Source organism: Andrena cerasifolii, chromosome 14, assembly GCF_050908995.1.
Source record: "Andrena cerasifolii isolate SP2316 chromosome 14, iyAndCera1_principal, whole genome shotgun sequence".
Taxonomy (NCBI): Eukaryota; Metazoa; Arthropoda; class Insecta; order Hymenoptera; family Andrenidae; genus Andrena; species Andrena cerasifolii.
In genome coordinates this window covers 10564274-10577331 of record NC_135131.1, presented here as the reverse complement: position 1 = coordinate 10577331, position 13058 = coordinate 10564274, and the positions used below count along the sequence as shown (strand labels likewise).

At 40.8% G+C, this 13058-nt stretch overlaps 2 protein-coding genes across 8 annotated transcripts; one reads left to right on the top strand and one right to left on the bottom strand.

Moving 5' to 3' along the window:
• Positions 1 to 61: 61 nt before the first annotated feature.
• Positions 62 to 8037, bottom strand: Kua (Plasmanylethanolamine desaturase Kua). 4 transcript variants are annotated; one of them, XM_076827142.1, is made up of 5 exons: positions 7897 to 8037; positions 2271 to 2971; positions 1038 to 1249; positions 748 to 966; positions 62 to 656 (listed from the first exon to the last, which is right to left on the bottom strand). In XM_076827142.1, exons 2-5 carry the CDS (start codon positions 2503 to 2505, stop codon positions 396 to 398), a joined length of 927 nt encoding a protein of 308 aa, XP_076683257.1. In that variant the 5' UTR covers positions 2506 to 2971; positions 7897 to 8037; the 3' UTR covers positions 62 to 395. The 4 variants fall into 4 exon arrangements, with proteins under 4 accessions (XP_076683257.1, XP_076683258.1, XP_076683256.1 ...); XM_076827143.1 differs by lacking the exon at positions 7897 to 8037 and adding an exon at positions 6725 to 6870; XM_076827141.1 differs by lacking the exon at positions 7897 to 8037 and adding an exon at positions 4406 to 5006.
• On the top strand, positions 6969 to 12482 carry Alg9 (alpha-1,2-mannosyltransferase Alg9). Of its 4 annotated transcripts, none has more exons than XM_076827136.1 (12): positions 6969 to 7087; positions 9753 to 9891; positions 10128 to 10333; positions 10423 to 10536; positions 10605 to 10715; positions 10797 to 11079; positions 11142 to 11258; positions 11328 to 11541; positions 11618 to 11759; positions 11833 to 11962; positions 12073 to 12203; positions 12282 to 12482. In XM_076827136.1, exons 1-12 carry the CDS (start codon positions 6987 to 6989, stop codon positions 12376 to 12378), a joined length of 1785 nt encoding a protein of 594 aa, XP_076683251.1. In that variant the 5' UTR covers positions 6969 to 6986; the 3' UTR covers positions 12379 to 12482. The 4 variants fall into 4 exon arrangements, with proteins under 4 accessions (XP_076683251.1, XP_076683255.1, XP_076683252.1 ...); XM_076827140.1 differs by lacking the exon at positions 6969 to 7087 and adding an exon at positions 7968 to 8091; XM_076827137.1 differs by lacking the exon at positions 6969 to 7087 and adding an exon at positions 9208 to 9450.
• Positions 12483 to 13058: the final 576 nt, after the last annotated feature.

The window sequence follows — 13058 nt, the reverse complement described above, 5'->3', positions numbered from 1 at the left end:
ATCACAGTAGTCTACCCCCTTAATCCGTCAGGCCAATCGTTAATTCATCGTTACACAAACATGATTTCATACTTACATTTCTCTTACGTAGTATATATACATAACTATGTTATTGCATATACGTATTATAAATGTGTAAACTTCAAAAGCATGTTCCGAGTAATACTAAATGTCTTTAATCACGCTATCTATTTTGTAGGAAAGGCCTCGTAGTGCTAAGTATAAGAAAGAAAAAGTTACATTTCTGGATTCGATCATCCTCGTAGCATGTCCTATCTGAAATTGTTTCCTATGTTCCTTTCCCATGCGGCCGTTAGCGCATGGAAAATTTCATCTCTCGTTAAATGTCCTTTCCGTCCATGAAAAATGCATAAAACAATAGAATAAATTAATTCTCAAGACCGCTTTTGTGCCCACTTCATGTCGTCTGCTCTCGGCTTGTAACCAGTAGTTTTCTCTATTATGGTTTCGAGAATGTACCAGAAGTTCAGTTTCTCTAGTGGCCAATTCAACCATCCCGTAGTTATACAGAAGTAAGTTTCGTGCGGCGCAACGTGGTGCACACGATGGTGTTTCCTGGGTAATATAATTCTATGCTCCTGTAACCAGACAACCCAGGCAGGTAGCCCAAAATATGTGTGAGACCATTTATGAATCTGAAAAGAGACTTATGTTATTCTCTGTACCAAAATTATTAAGAGAACTGTAAGCAGTTGTGTTTTATCCAACACAGATAATCTACTTTACCTGATTAGTCATTGCTACAAAAATTGCCAGCAGAAACCAATAACAAGTCCAAACGAATTTCTGTTGGATCTCTGATTCTGGGAGAGTTAGAAAATCCCACGTTAATTTACAAAGGAATGGTATCGTCACCATGAAATTATCACCGTTAGTTTCTATGAAGTCGTGCCTGGTTATACTCGTTGGATCAATATGGTGCTCTCGAAATGGTCTCAAAAAGTTCTGTAAACATTCGTTTCTATATTCTCGCGCGAAAGAAACAAACACTGCGCAGTTGTTCTTCTCAAACGTACCTTCCCAAGGATTGGAAGTTCCACAGAGCCCCATGTATCTGCGGCCCAATGAACTAACCCAGATCCGAAATCTGCGGTAACGATGCCGCAAAACGCTGCCATCGCTATCGAGCTTAAATTTTCTAATCGTATCCTGATGAGGATAAACAGTGTATTAGCCACCATGAGTGTGATGCAGATACCAACACAAATGCATTCTTGTGTTCTTTTTCCTGAAACAAGTAATAGTTTCAATTCTCTGCGAAATATGCAACTTAATTGTAAAACATATTAAACAGTTTATTATAAACAGTTTCATTTACAGAAATCAGCGGTCAATAAAAATTACACCTTTCCAGAAGTTAACATCTGCCTTTAACTATTGCCTACTTAATTCAATTTCTTGCCTGCCTATATATGGGTTGAATAGAGTGGACAAAGGGTAGACAACTGTTAAGCCAAAGAAGATAGGTTCTTCCCAAGTTATTGCACTTATACCAACATATACGAATTATTTATATATTTTAATACGAAAATTGAGTGCAATAATCCCCTTCAGTTATTTAAAGAGGATAAAAAAAATCGCCCTGTAATGCTAAGAGCAATAAAAAATATCTTTGGAAGAAATAAAAACTAATAAGATTAAAATGCATGTGCTTTTAGTTTTTTCGAGCGTACATTTTTTATACTCCACTAACGCAAATTTACGTTTTCCTGTAAAAAAAGGGTGGCAACCCTATCTAGAGGGCTGCCCCCTAGGGCCCCGTTTTAAATAAAAACATGATTTTATCCAACCATTATAATTTTTTTCTACACTACTAAACTGCTCATTTTTTTAGTAAACTCCCTCTACATTTTCCCGAAAAACTTGGGCCCCTCGGAACGTTTGCCGCCTGGGCGTGTTTCTTTAAATCCGCCACTGACTGCACGTATCATCGTTCTAAGCATGTATCCAAGAACATTGTAATAACGTCTTTATAAGTGCCGCGCTATATAGATACAATGATACGTATTGTTAGCCGCGCTCTTTATTTCTGTTCACAAGCGAGGATTCCAAGGTGCGACCAATGTATAGCAAATGTCTTGGCAAGTATTAAAATCAGAAAACGTGCAATGCGCGCACGTACCGTGCGTTATATTTCTGTGGTATTTCGGATGAAATTATTAAGCGTTTCGAAATACTGTAGTTTAAGTGCAAAGTGCACAAGATTCGAAAAGTAGGGTATCGTCGATGAAAAAACGATACACAATTACCGGTGCTGTAGAGATTTGCGAGTTCCTGGGCGCCTTTGTGATTGGGACCCCATCTCGGCACTGTTCTGTCCTCTTGCGAAGTCGGCACCACCGAGTTGGCATTGGGGTCGTCCTCGAGCATCGAATTCTCGTAGATCTGCCGTTCGGTTTTCACCGGCGCCAAGAAATTCGTTGCCATCGAGCACGCGGCCGCCGAAGCCGCTTGGCCCAGGTTCGCGACCTTTATTTCATCCATTATTATTACTCTCTTATTATCTACCGAATAACCGCGGATACGCGCCACTTTTCCCCTCCTCCACTTTCTCCTTTTTTTAAGAATCGATCCTGCCCCGTTGACGGTTGCCCTTCGACATCGCGGGATCCCCTTCCCTGTTTCGAAAAGGCAGCGCTGTATTCCTCCGTCCCCGTCGTCTATGTTCCTATGTCAGATTTATGCGTCACCGTCAAATAGTTTCTTTAGGAATCGTGAACGATCTTTTAAATTTTGTATGCAGAAACGGCCATAACGTGTTACACATCATTCGATGGATCTTCGCATCATCTATCGTTCGATCCATCTGCGTCCGGCACGATTCTCCCGTCACCCGTCATCGCGCCATTCCTTTCATGCGTCTCAGTTGATCCCGTTCGTAGTTGTTGCGACCTTTTTCTCGGTTCTCAGCGGACTCTTGTGCTCTGCACCTCATTCGACGATGTTTGTGCTGTGCGGGAAAAATAAATCATTCTGATTAGTAATTAAGATAGATCGCCTTGTCCGCTGCGAGTCGTTTTGAAAAATTCCGTATCTTATCGTGATATTTGAAAACATAAGATATTATCATAAGTGACACGTGAAAAGTTATTGTAGCGCCAGACTACCGTTACTTTATATTTTCAATTTAGTCGAGCCTAGTACGCAGCTTAAAAAATAACATAGAACGCTACGATGATGTATTTACACTGACGGCCGAAAGGCCCGGACTTTCCTTGTCTGATAACACCTCTTCTACCGAGAGTTTCAATCGTATTGTAAGTAGAAGTGGTCAGGAAACCGCCCGTGAAACTCCAGATTCTTAGAAACAGATAGTACTGTACGGTAATAAATCGTAGGACACGTTTCCACGTACGAATCAATGAAGTGTAACAGTCTCTTCAGTCTAATCCTTTTTAGCTATTTGTTTTCAGTCTAGACGCCACGGGGAATTAATATCAATAAAATGTCAAGACGCCTATATACAGTCTGTCATTTCTAAATGAATATGCCCGCGCCAAGCTGAGTGTACAGAACCTTATTCCTCAGTCATTTGTTTCGCTGGAATAAAGCAACAGTTCGCGATCGTCGATACTGGCAACTATTCAATTAAACGTAAAACTCGGCGAAGACTCGAAACGCGTTAATTATGAGAACTAATGATAAGGATTCATAAGCATCTAGATATTCTAGATCGTAATAGCGGCATAGTTCAAGCCCGTGTGTGGGCACAGTTGAAGTAGGTTAATTTCGCTTTTACACGAGCTCAAGAAACAATTTTGACATGCACGTAGCCTACCCTTGCCTCTGCTTTCACCGCGTAACAATCGAAATAATTTATGGCCTACGTTGCCTCGCGTACCATTCTTGATTTATCAAACACATTCATATCCATACTACTTCCTCTAGCAGACCAAAATTCAACTACACAGTGTGCCTATGATGCGCAAAATTTCATCGGTTGAAACTTAATTCTACCATTAACAGATAAATAGAAACAGCTTTGTGAGACGGATTTCTTGCAATGACTAATTTCGTGTATGACACGCCCGAATTCTAACGCAACGTGATGGGATCGAAAGACCTCTTCGTTCGTCTAGTTTGTTCCTCCATATATATAGAATTAATTGTTGTACCGTTAACGATGGTTTTTTAACACGTGCGTGTGGACACGCGATTACTCGAGCCGGCGTGCGTAGCTACCTACACGCGACTGAACATATTTACACCGTATACGTGTGGGCACGCGCGCAGCACGTGTGTGCCAGTGTTCGTTGCGTACAATAAAGGCACGGGTTACACCTGAGCATCGAACCGGGGTGCCGCGGGTCTAAGTTTAATTCAGTGTTCGAACGGCGTCGAGCGAATTGAATTTCAACGGCGGTTTAAACATCGAAAGGCATACCCACGAGACGGGCGGTGGGAGCGAGTAGAACGACAGAGAATCCTCGGTGAATTCAGAGGATTTCGCAATGCCTCCGTGCTCGGTCGTTATCCTGGTCGGCGCATTGTCCAGCCATAAAGCCGCTGAATGTGCACGCTCAATTAGTCACTGGTAGGATCGAAAGAGGCATACGTCGTGACACTATCGTACCTCGTACCGATGTAACCCGCACACATGTTAGGAAAGCACGCATGATGTTCACGCGCAATTCGTGTGGTTTCGCGCACAAAATTCTCTTGCTTCGCCTTCTTTGGTCGCCTCTTGTTACCGCACTGTGAGATCACCACGGAAGAGAGGAAGAAAAAAACAAAGAGAGAAGGAAAGAAACCGAGAGTAACAGGTTCCAGGTTTATATATCACTCGTGGGAGCGACGGGTGCCGATCGCTAGGACATAAAGTCGCGACGTAGAGTGCAGTGAAAGAAGTAGAAAAGAGGGATAGGTGGGAGACGAGCGTTGAAAGGAACGAGCAGATGCGGTTGTCACGATTCTGGCATTTGAACTCCACGGACTTGTGCGGCGTTCCCCCCTGGCAAGCCGATCGCCACCGAGAGGCGAGAGCAACGAAAACGAGCGTGAACGAGGCGCTGCTAGCTTCGCCGTGCGTGGCTTACTACACAAGTTCTATTCGCGATTCTCCTCGGTTCTTTCTCTTTTGCTCGAGTTCACGTTGCGTGAATTCGCTGCTACTCCGTTCCTTCTCCTTCCTTCATACGGCCTCCCCTTCTGCAACCCCGCCTCGTTTCGTGACGAACGACCGGCGCCGCCCGACGACCATAGCTCGCGTCCCGTCGCGTCGCGACGCTCTCGTGGCGCCGTCACGCGGCTACCCTCTCCCCGATTCTTACCGCCGTTCTGGACACCCGTAGGAAGATTTCCGCTCGGCCGAGGCGGGACAATTCGTTATGGTTACGGTAACTTTCTCGTTTCGGTTAATTCATTGTCCTGTCTACGGCCAGAGGCGTCTAATACGACGCCCCCCTTCCCCCGCAGGCTCCACTGTTCAATTCTCATTGGGCCCACACACAATGCGGCGTCGCTTAGCTACGTTTCGAGTGTGGACTATATTAACGAAGCGGGGTCAGTCGCTTCGGAGGAGTTTTGACCAGAACTGATCCAAACCGAACCAGATGTGGCAATAGCGTAGGGCAATGTTATTTACAGGTGGAGTGCCTCGCGCGGTTAATGCTTTCGCGATTGGGCCCGTATATGTATGTAACACGCATCGAGTAGTTCGATAATTGCTTTATCACGATTTCTATCGGATTACCCACAATTATGATGCATTGTTGCGGCACCACGTTTCTGATCTTACAATTTATTTTCACTCGTGACGCGATCGCATACTTCGCAGCCGTATCGTTTCGCAACTTCAACGTAGATCATGATTACTTTGCAACCACCCGCGTGGCTGTCTGTACGTGAAGCGCGGGTAGTATAAGGCCACGCGAGCGCGTGTATGCGTCACCGATTAAACATATGCAGCACGCCATGACCATTCGTGTGTACATTACACGCTCGCGTTCCTCGAATGCGATATATCTATCTGGTTTGATTCGAATCTGTGTGCAACCGTTACTAAATGCGTAACTTATCTACGCTTACGGTTGTGTTTGCATTAAAATATTACGTTTCGTGCAGTGCCATTTACAATGCAGCAACTGGTATCGCCCTAGCACCCGCTGCGAACGTTTTCGACTGTTACTTAAACCTTAAGATCTTTCGTGTGCTGACTTCCACCGGTGCCAATCCGCTGATAACGCTTTATCAGATATAAATGAAACTATATACGCAAGCATACATCTATGCGGTAAGTTATGCGCGATAAGGGTGAAGAACCCGGGGAAAATTATCACTCCGACGGCGAGAAGTGTCAGTTAACAAGGCCTCGTATGACCTAAGAGTCCTTTGGACTAGGACACGTGACGTCTCACGGAGCACGTTCATACTTTATTCAAAGGTAGATCGACCGAACCGCCTAGCCCCTAAGTTTTTCATAAGTTATATCACAGGGATATGCAGACCCCGCGATCACGTAATAGATAATGGCAAACACGATAGCATACTATGTATTACGGTGATAGCGATATTTTTCCTAACTCTTCTAAAACCTCTTAAATAGATTTCTGACTTAAGTAAACGTGATAATTATCGATTCCTTGTATCAAAACCAATATGTCGTCCATAATCGCTAAATAATTCTTAGTACGAAGCGCCCAGCTCGCGATCCGTCCGTAATTTATGTATATGGAAGCGTATCTAGACAGATATACATACTTACTGCGTGTACTTAGAAATGATTGGTCATTCGAAACCAGAATCGAACGTTCCCCATTGACTTTTCAAATTGACATTGTTCTGTAATATTCAGCGGAATCCTCTTCCTTAATTTATCCTATTTGAGGTTATATCTGTGCTTCTTTTAGCCTTGTACGACCAGCCTAGTTGCCAAGTTACAATAATGCCAAAATAAACTCAGAAGTGTGAAACTTCGGTTGACATAAATTCTCAACCGTGATAAACGCGGTGCATGTACACCAGAGATGTTCGTCAATCAAAGGTACCGAGGCGTCTCTTTTCTCGTTCGATGCCGCCGTGCAGCTAAAGGGACGATAAAATGTGCCCCGGCTTCTAGACGACAGAAGTATGTACAATGGTGTTTATTCGGGATCTGTATCGCGTGATTCCGCGTTAATTGTCGGGCAATCAGACGTTCGTAATACGAACGGGCGATAACAGTATTTTACGGTTATGCGTGCGAGCATGTAGGAGGTGAATCGGTATCCGGAGCAGGCAGGTATACAAGCGTGATCCCGGAAGACAAAACGAAGATGGCATCATTCGGCCGCTTGTGTAGAAGCTAAGACCACTTTTATTTTCGTCAAGCAACGTAGCCGAGCATCGTCATCAAAACGACAATCCCTGTTCCACGCTACGTGCATTATGTAATTCGTGCCTTAATAATAAAATCCATCGGGTGGAATAAATAAACGGGAGCGATACATCCCTATTTCGACGGGATTAATTTTATACATAAGTATAATTAACATCAAACGGCGCGGTATTCTTATATAAGTTAATCTAATTCAGTCCTCCCTAACCTTCGTGAACGACGTTCTTTATAATTGTGTCGCATGGTACGCGTATATTTTTACCCGCAAAAATGAAATTTATTAAAATATTCAAACACTCGGAGCTGCATGAAAAATTCCCGCCAGTTTCCCTTTCCTCCGATCTTTAATTCACTATCGTCGATGAACGAGTGCCTTTGGTGTACAGTTTCAAAATATCCGAAATAATTCGGCTGGTGGACTAACCGAGGAATGCGCGCGACAATGTTACGAAGCCCAACTTCGCATATAATTAGGACGTGGAACAGTAATGTTTACGGTAAAGAGTAAGTGCTATTCACGTGATTCTACGGTGATTTAGATAGGTACTTTTCAGACTTACTATTTAACATTTAGTTAAACCGTGAGTGGTCTACGGATTTCCTTTAGCTTCGAAAGAGGCACTGAATCGGCTACGTGCACGCGACAGCTTTAGTCGCGGCGATACGATGCACAGATGCACGAGGTAACAATACACAGCCGGCAACGTGTGCAACGATGACAAACCGACAAGTTGATATTTCTCGCCTTGGATTGAGTACGTATCGGTCATTCGCGGACTTGCGTGCTGCGATATACCTATCTAAGGTACGGAGAAGACGGTGCGGTGGCACGAACCGTGGGAGAGAGTACGTGTACACCTGACATAATTTCGATTCTTTCGAGTCGTCCGCTCGAAAACGGGGTGTCCACCGGCAGCGCTCGCTTGCCACAATTTCTTAATCGCGTCCAGCGTTTTGCGAGGCGAAAACATTGAAAACAGAAACGGAACATTTTTTAATTAATCTTTTCTTGCTATAGGAAACCGAAGGAGTTTTGTCCATTTTTAAGAAATGTTTTCAAGGAAATGATTTAACTGAAAATGGCGATGCAATAAAAATTTATACTTATTATTGTATTATGTAACTTGGTCTCAGTTTCATGTACCAAATAAATGATAATAAATAAGATTGTACTTGAACCTTTAGAGGGCCGGGATTTTTTCATTGAAATTGTAAATTTTATTTACTTGAAATTTATGCATATGCACCACCAAAATGGCCAGCAAAGTACCCAAATTCACTATAGTGGCCAGCCCGGCCTTCTAAAGGTTAAATGCTTGGTTCCCATGATCGATCGAACCTTTCAAGGAGAAGGTTAGCTTATTTATTTCACGAATGCTCAACGAACATAAAAACGGAATCGTAGAGTGAATTCACGATGCTAAATTTGGACCACTGATCGACCTATTGTGTAAAAATAGTTTCATTCATTCACCGTGCTGTATTATATCACGAACTTTCGTATGTCAGCCAAAGGAGGTACATTCCCGAAACGTAAAGGGAGCTTTATTTTAAATTGTTCCCGTAGTGAATGAGCGCAACGCCTATGCGCTGCATAGGACGAAAGTATTTCTTTACAAGGAAATTATACCAAAAAAAATGATTTATTATACGTAGGAAGTTTAAGTTACCGATATTGTCGTATCTGGAGTTGCAAAGAATCATTAATATAAGCGCAGCATGACATTAATTTGACAGAAGAATCAGTCGGCGGTGTAAAAATCGGTCGAAAATATAATTATAAAGAGCACATTTCTGAATAAAAACAAATTTAGAACGCATGTAATATATTTTTTCATACGAAACTCGTTACAATCCATGACTTTGCAAGCATAAGGAAATATAATTATTCGTTTCAGTTTTAATAAAACCACTGGGCAGTGATTCGTGTAATGTATTCGTAGTGAAACGTATGGTTTTCAATATTTATAATAGGACTGAAAAGATGATATAATAGTAGCCACGTAGATAAGCTTCGAAAGTTACGGAGAAACCATGGCGCCGAATCAACGTCAACGTCAGCTTTTCATTTCAAAGAAAGAATTGAAGAAGCTTAATGGCAGAAGATTCTCAAAGTAGAGACAATATTCTTCGTTTAATTATCGATAAGCAGCGAACAGCAAATGTTCTTATTGCATCGTTCCCGGCAAACTTAAACATATCGCATACCGGTTAACCTCCTTCGTTAATTTACGTTACACAGTTTATTAACGAATCTCAAATATTTTAACAACTTTATTGTTAACGTTCGTGTAATCCGCGGATTTTATTTCGCTCGGCACATTTAACTTCTCCGCTATAAATCGTGTTACGTGAAAAATGTAAGGCTAGGTGGTTCAACATGAATGAGAAAGAAAATTAAAGCAACATGTTTCAGGCCAGAAGAATCTACCGATGTTGGCCTAATTTATCCTGGTGTGGATACAGCGTTCAAATTACTTTTATCAGCTAGATTTTGTTCCGCTATATGGAGTCACATAACAGACTGCGATGAAACATATAATTATTGGGAGCCAGTAAGGACTAGTCCTCTAATATTTTATAAGTTGTAATAGTTCGTAAAGAACATACGTTTCCTTTATATTCTAACTTCTTTTTATTTGAATATTTTATAGGTGAATGTATACATGGAAACAAAGTATTTTAAGGAGATAAATTTATATATCTGTGCTATATTATTTGGTTTTAATAAATGGGTTACTTATTTTACCATATCTTATTTTATTCATCACATTTTTCTATCTCGCTATAGAGTCACTATTTGCTTTATGGAACTGGTCAGCAAACATGGGAATATAGCCCACAGTATGCACTGAGATCTTACATGTACTTGTTAATTCATATGGTGCCAGCCAAACTTTATCATTATCTGTTGGAGCCGAACCCTGTTCTAGTCTTCTATTTTATAAGATGCCTGCTATCCGTGGGTTGTGCATTGTCCGAAGTATACTTTTATAAGTATGTATTCTTAATCACTCGTGAAGAAGATATAGTAAACTCCTCGATTAAATTGGGCGCCAAGTACAGTATTAATTTTACTTTTCTAGAAACGTCTGCAGGGAATTTGGAATTCACGTAGGAAAATTGACATTAGTATTCCTTATTCTAAGTTCCGGCATGTACATTGCTAGCGCTGCATTTTTGCCTTCCTCCTTTTCGATGTACGTATACAAAAGTAATAAATATTCCACTAACGAGCATTTAAATTAATCTTCTATACTCTGTATAGGTATTTGAGTACAGTAGCTACAGCTGCTTGGTACGGTCGCCAGTACGAACTGGCCATTTTTGCTACCGCTATATCTGCCTTATTAGGATGGCCATTTGCTGCGTTACTTGGGTATTATTTGCACATACGCGATTAAAGCGTTTCAAGCGCCATGAACACAGAAATATGAACTTTTCCTTGCATACTTTATAGATTACCAATCGCAATGGAGATGTTAATACATAGGAAAGAATGGAATAAATTTATAAAATGGGTAATCATATCTGGCACTGTTGTTTTGGTGCCAATGGTGTGGATTGATTCGATGTACTACGGCAAACTAGTAATAGCGCCATTAAACATCGTGATGTATAATATCTTCACTAATCATGGACCAAATATTTACGGGACCGAACCTTTCAGTTATTACATTTATAATGGATTCTTAAACTTCAATTTCGTCTTCATCGGTGCACTGTGGGCTCCATTTGGATTGGTACTGTCTATAAATTTCACGTACATCTCGCTAACTTATAATATTCTAACGAGCTCTTACAGCTTTTAGTGTGGCTAATTGTGCCAGCAAGACCAAGAGACTGCCTTTGTCTATCTTACTGGTACTCCCTGGCACCATTGTATCTTTGGTTTTTGGTCTTCTTCTTTCAACCGCACAAGGTGATTGAAATAGAAGCGCGCATTTGTGAAATTCAATATTCCGTTAAAATAACAGAACTTTGCTTGCAGGAGGAACGATTTCTATTTCCTGTATATCCAATGATTTGCTTGGCTGGAGCGATAGCCGTGGATGTCATTCAGAAATTGTACTTCTTTATTAGAACAAAGCTGACTCTCTTGCATATTTCGTATCATTATTTGCAGTATACCGTTCATATCACACTCCTTGCTGTCTTAGTATGCGGTTTTCTTGGTATATCAAGGTCACTGGCGATATATAAAGGTATAACGACCAGAATGACGAAACGTTAATTATCTCAATTAAGTCAAAATTCAATGCTTTCTTATTATCACGTTAGGCTACTACGCACCGATGGAAATAATGATTGAAACTAACAAACTCGGATCAGAAGGAGAAATATCCAAGGATATGAATATCAATTTTTGTATTGGTAAGGAATGGCACCGATTTCCAAGTAGTTTCTTCTTCCCGTCAAATAAGTGAGTGCATTTCAGTAGGACTACATTTAATATGAATTACTTCCGAAGTATAAGATTGTAATATTGTTCCCAGCTGGAGATTGCAGTACTTAAGGTCAGAGTTTAAAGGACAATTGCCTCAGTCGTTCTTAGACCATGAAAATGCAACCAGCGTGATACAACCCTATTTTAATGATATGAACAGAGAAGAGCCAACGCGATATGTAAGTTATCGCCTATGGTGTATTAGAAAAACCGTTGAAAGGTGCCAATGTCGATATTTCTAATCATTCGCCATTCCTAAAAGTCGATAATGAGTCTTCGTTATTTTCAGTTTAGCTTAGATAAGTGCCATTTTGTGTTAGACTTGGATATTGGCACAGAAGCAGCATTAGAACCAAATTATTCTAGACTAACAAATAACTTTACAGCAATAAAGTCTTCGAAATTTTTACATTCTGCGAAGTGAGTTGTTCAATTGCAAAATAGCGCTCCCTAATTATTTGATAACAATGGCTCAAGTATTCATTCATTTCTTTTCAGATCGCACCAGTTTTTCAGAGCATTTTACATACCTTTCGTATCGTACAAATTTTGTACATATGGCTCGTATAATTTACTGCAGAATAACAACTTCTAAGCCTATTCCTCTCCTATAAAAAGGAAAAGGAATGCGAGATCTTCTTAAACGGAGATTCTGGAATATGTCTATGATTTAAATAAACAGGGTCTTTATCAGGGAAATCGTACTGCTACAATTATTTCCCAAGTAAACTCTAATGTTTTATAGTGAAACTCTGAGAAGTGGTTTCGGGGAAAGCGAATCTGAAGGAATGATTATCGAATCGATTCGGAATGAAAGTTTTTCAATAATCCAAGACTTATTCAATCAAACAATAATTAGTGTATGTAACAGTATACATATATGTACTCGTTATATAGTAATCGGTATACACGTAAAATGTATTCAAAATAGAGTAGACGTGATTTCGTGTCATTAGCAGTCACTTACATCATTGGAACATTTGTGAATACGAAATGTGCATACACGCGTAATTCGTAATAATTTACGAAAACCATCCATTACACCAGAATTTCAATACATAAGAGTATGGGTGTCGGATTAATTACTTTCTAAAGTACGTGTGTATATCTGCCTTGTTATGTAAAAATTCATTCCAGCAAACATCCTTGTACACGTCTCTTGAAATAGTCGCGTTGTTAGTCTGTAAGTGGTACTAGTCTACATAACGATAAGAGAGGAGTGATTACAACATTACGTCGCTCTCGATGTTTATAAACAATTTTTTACTAAATTCA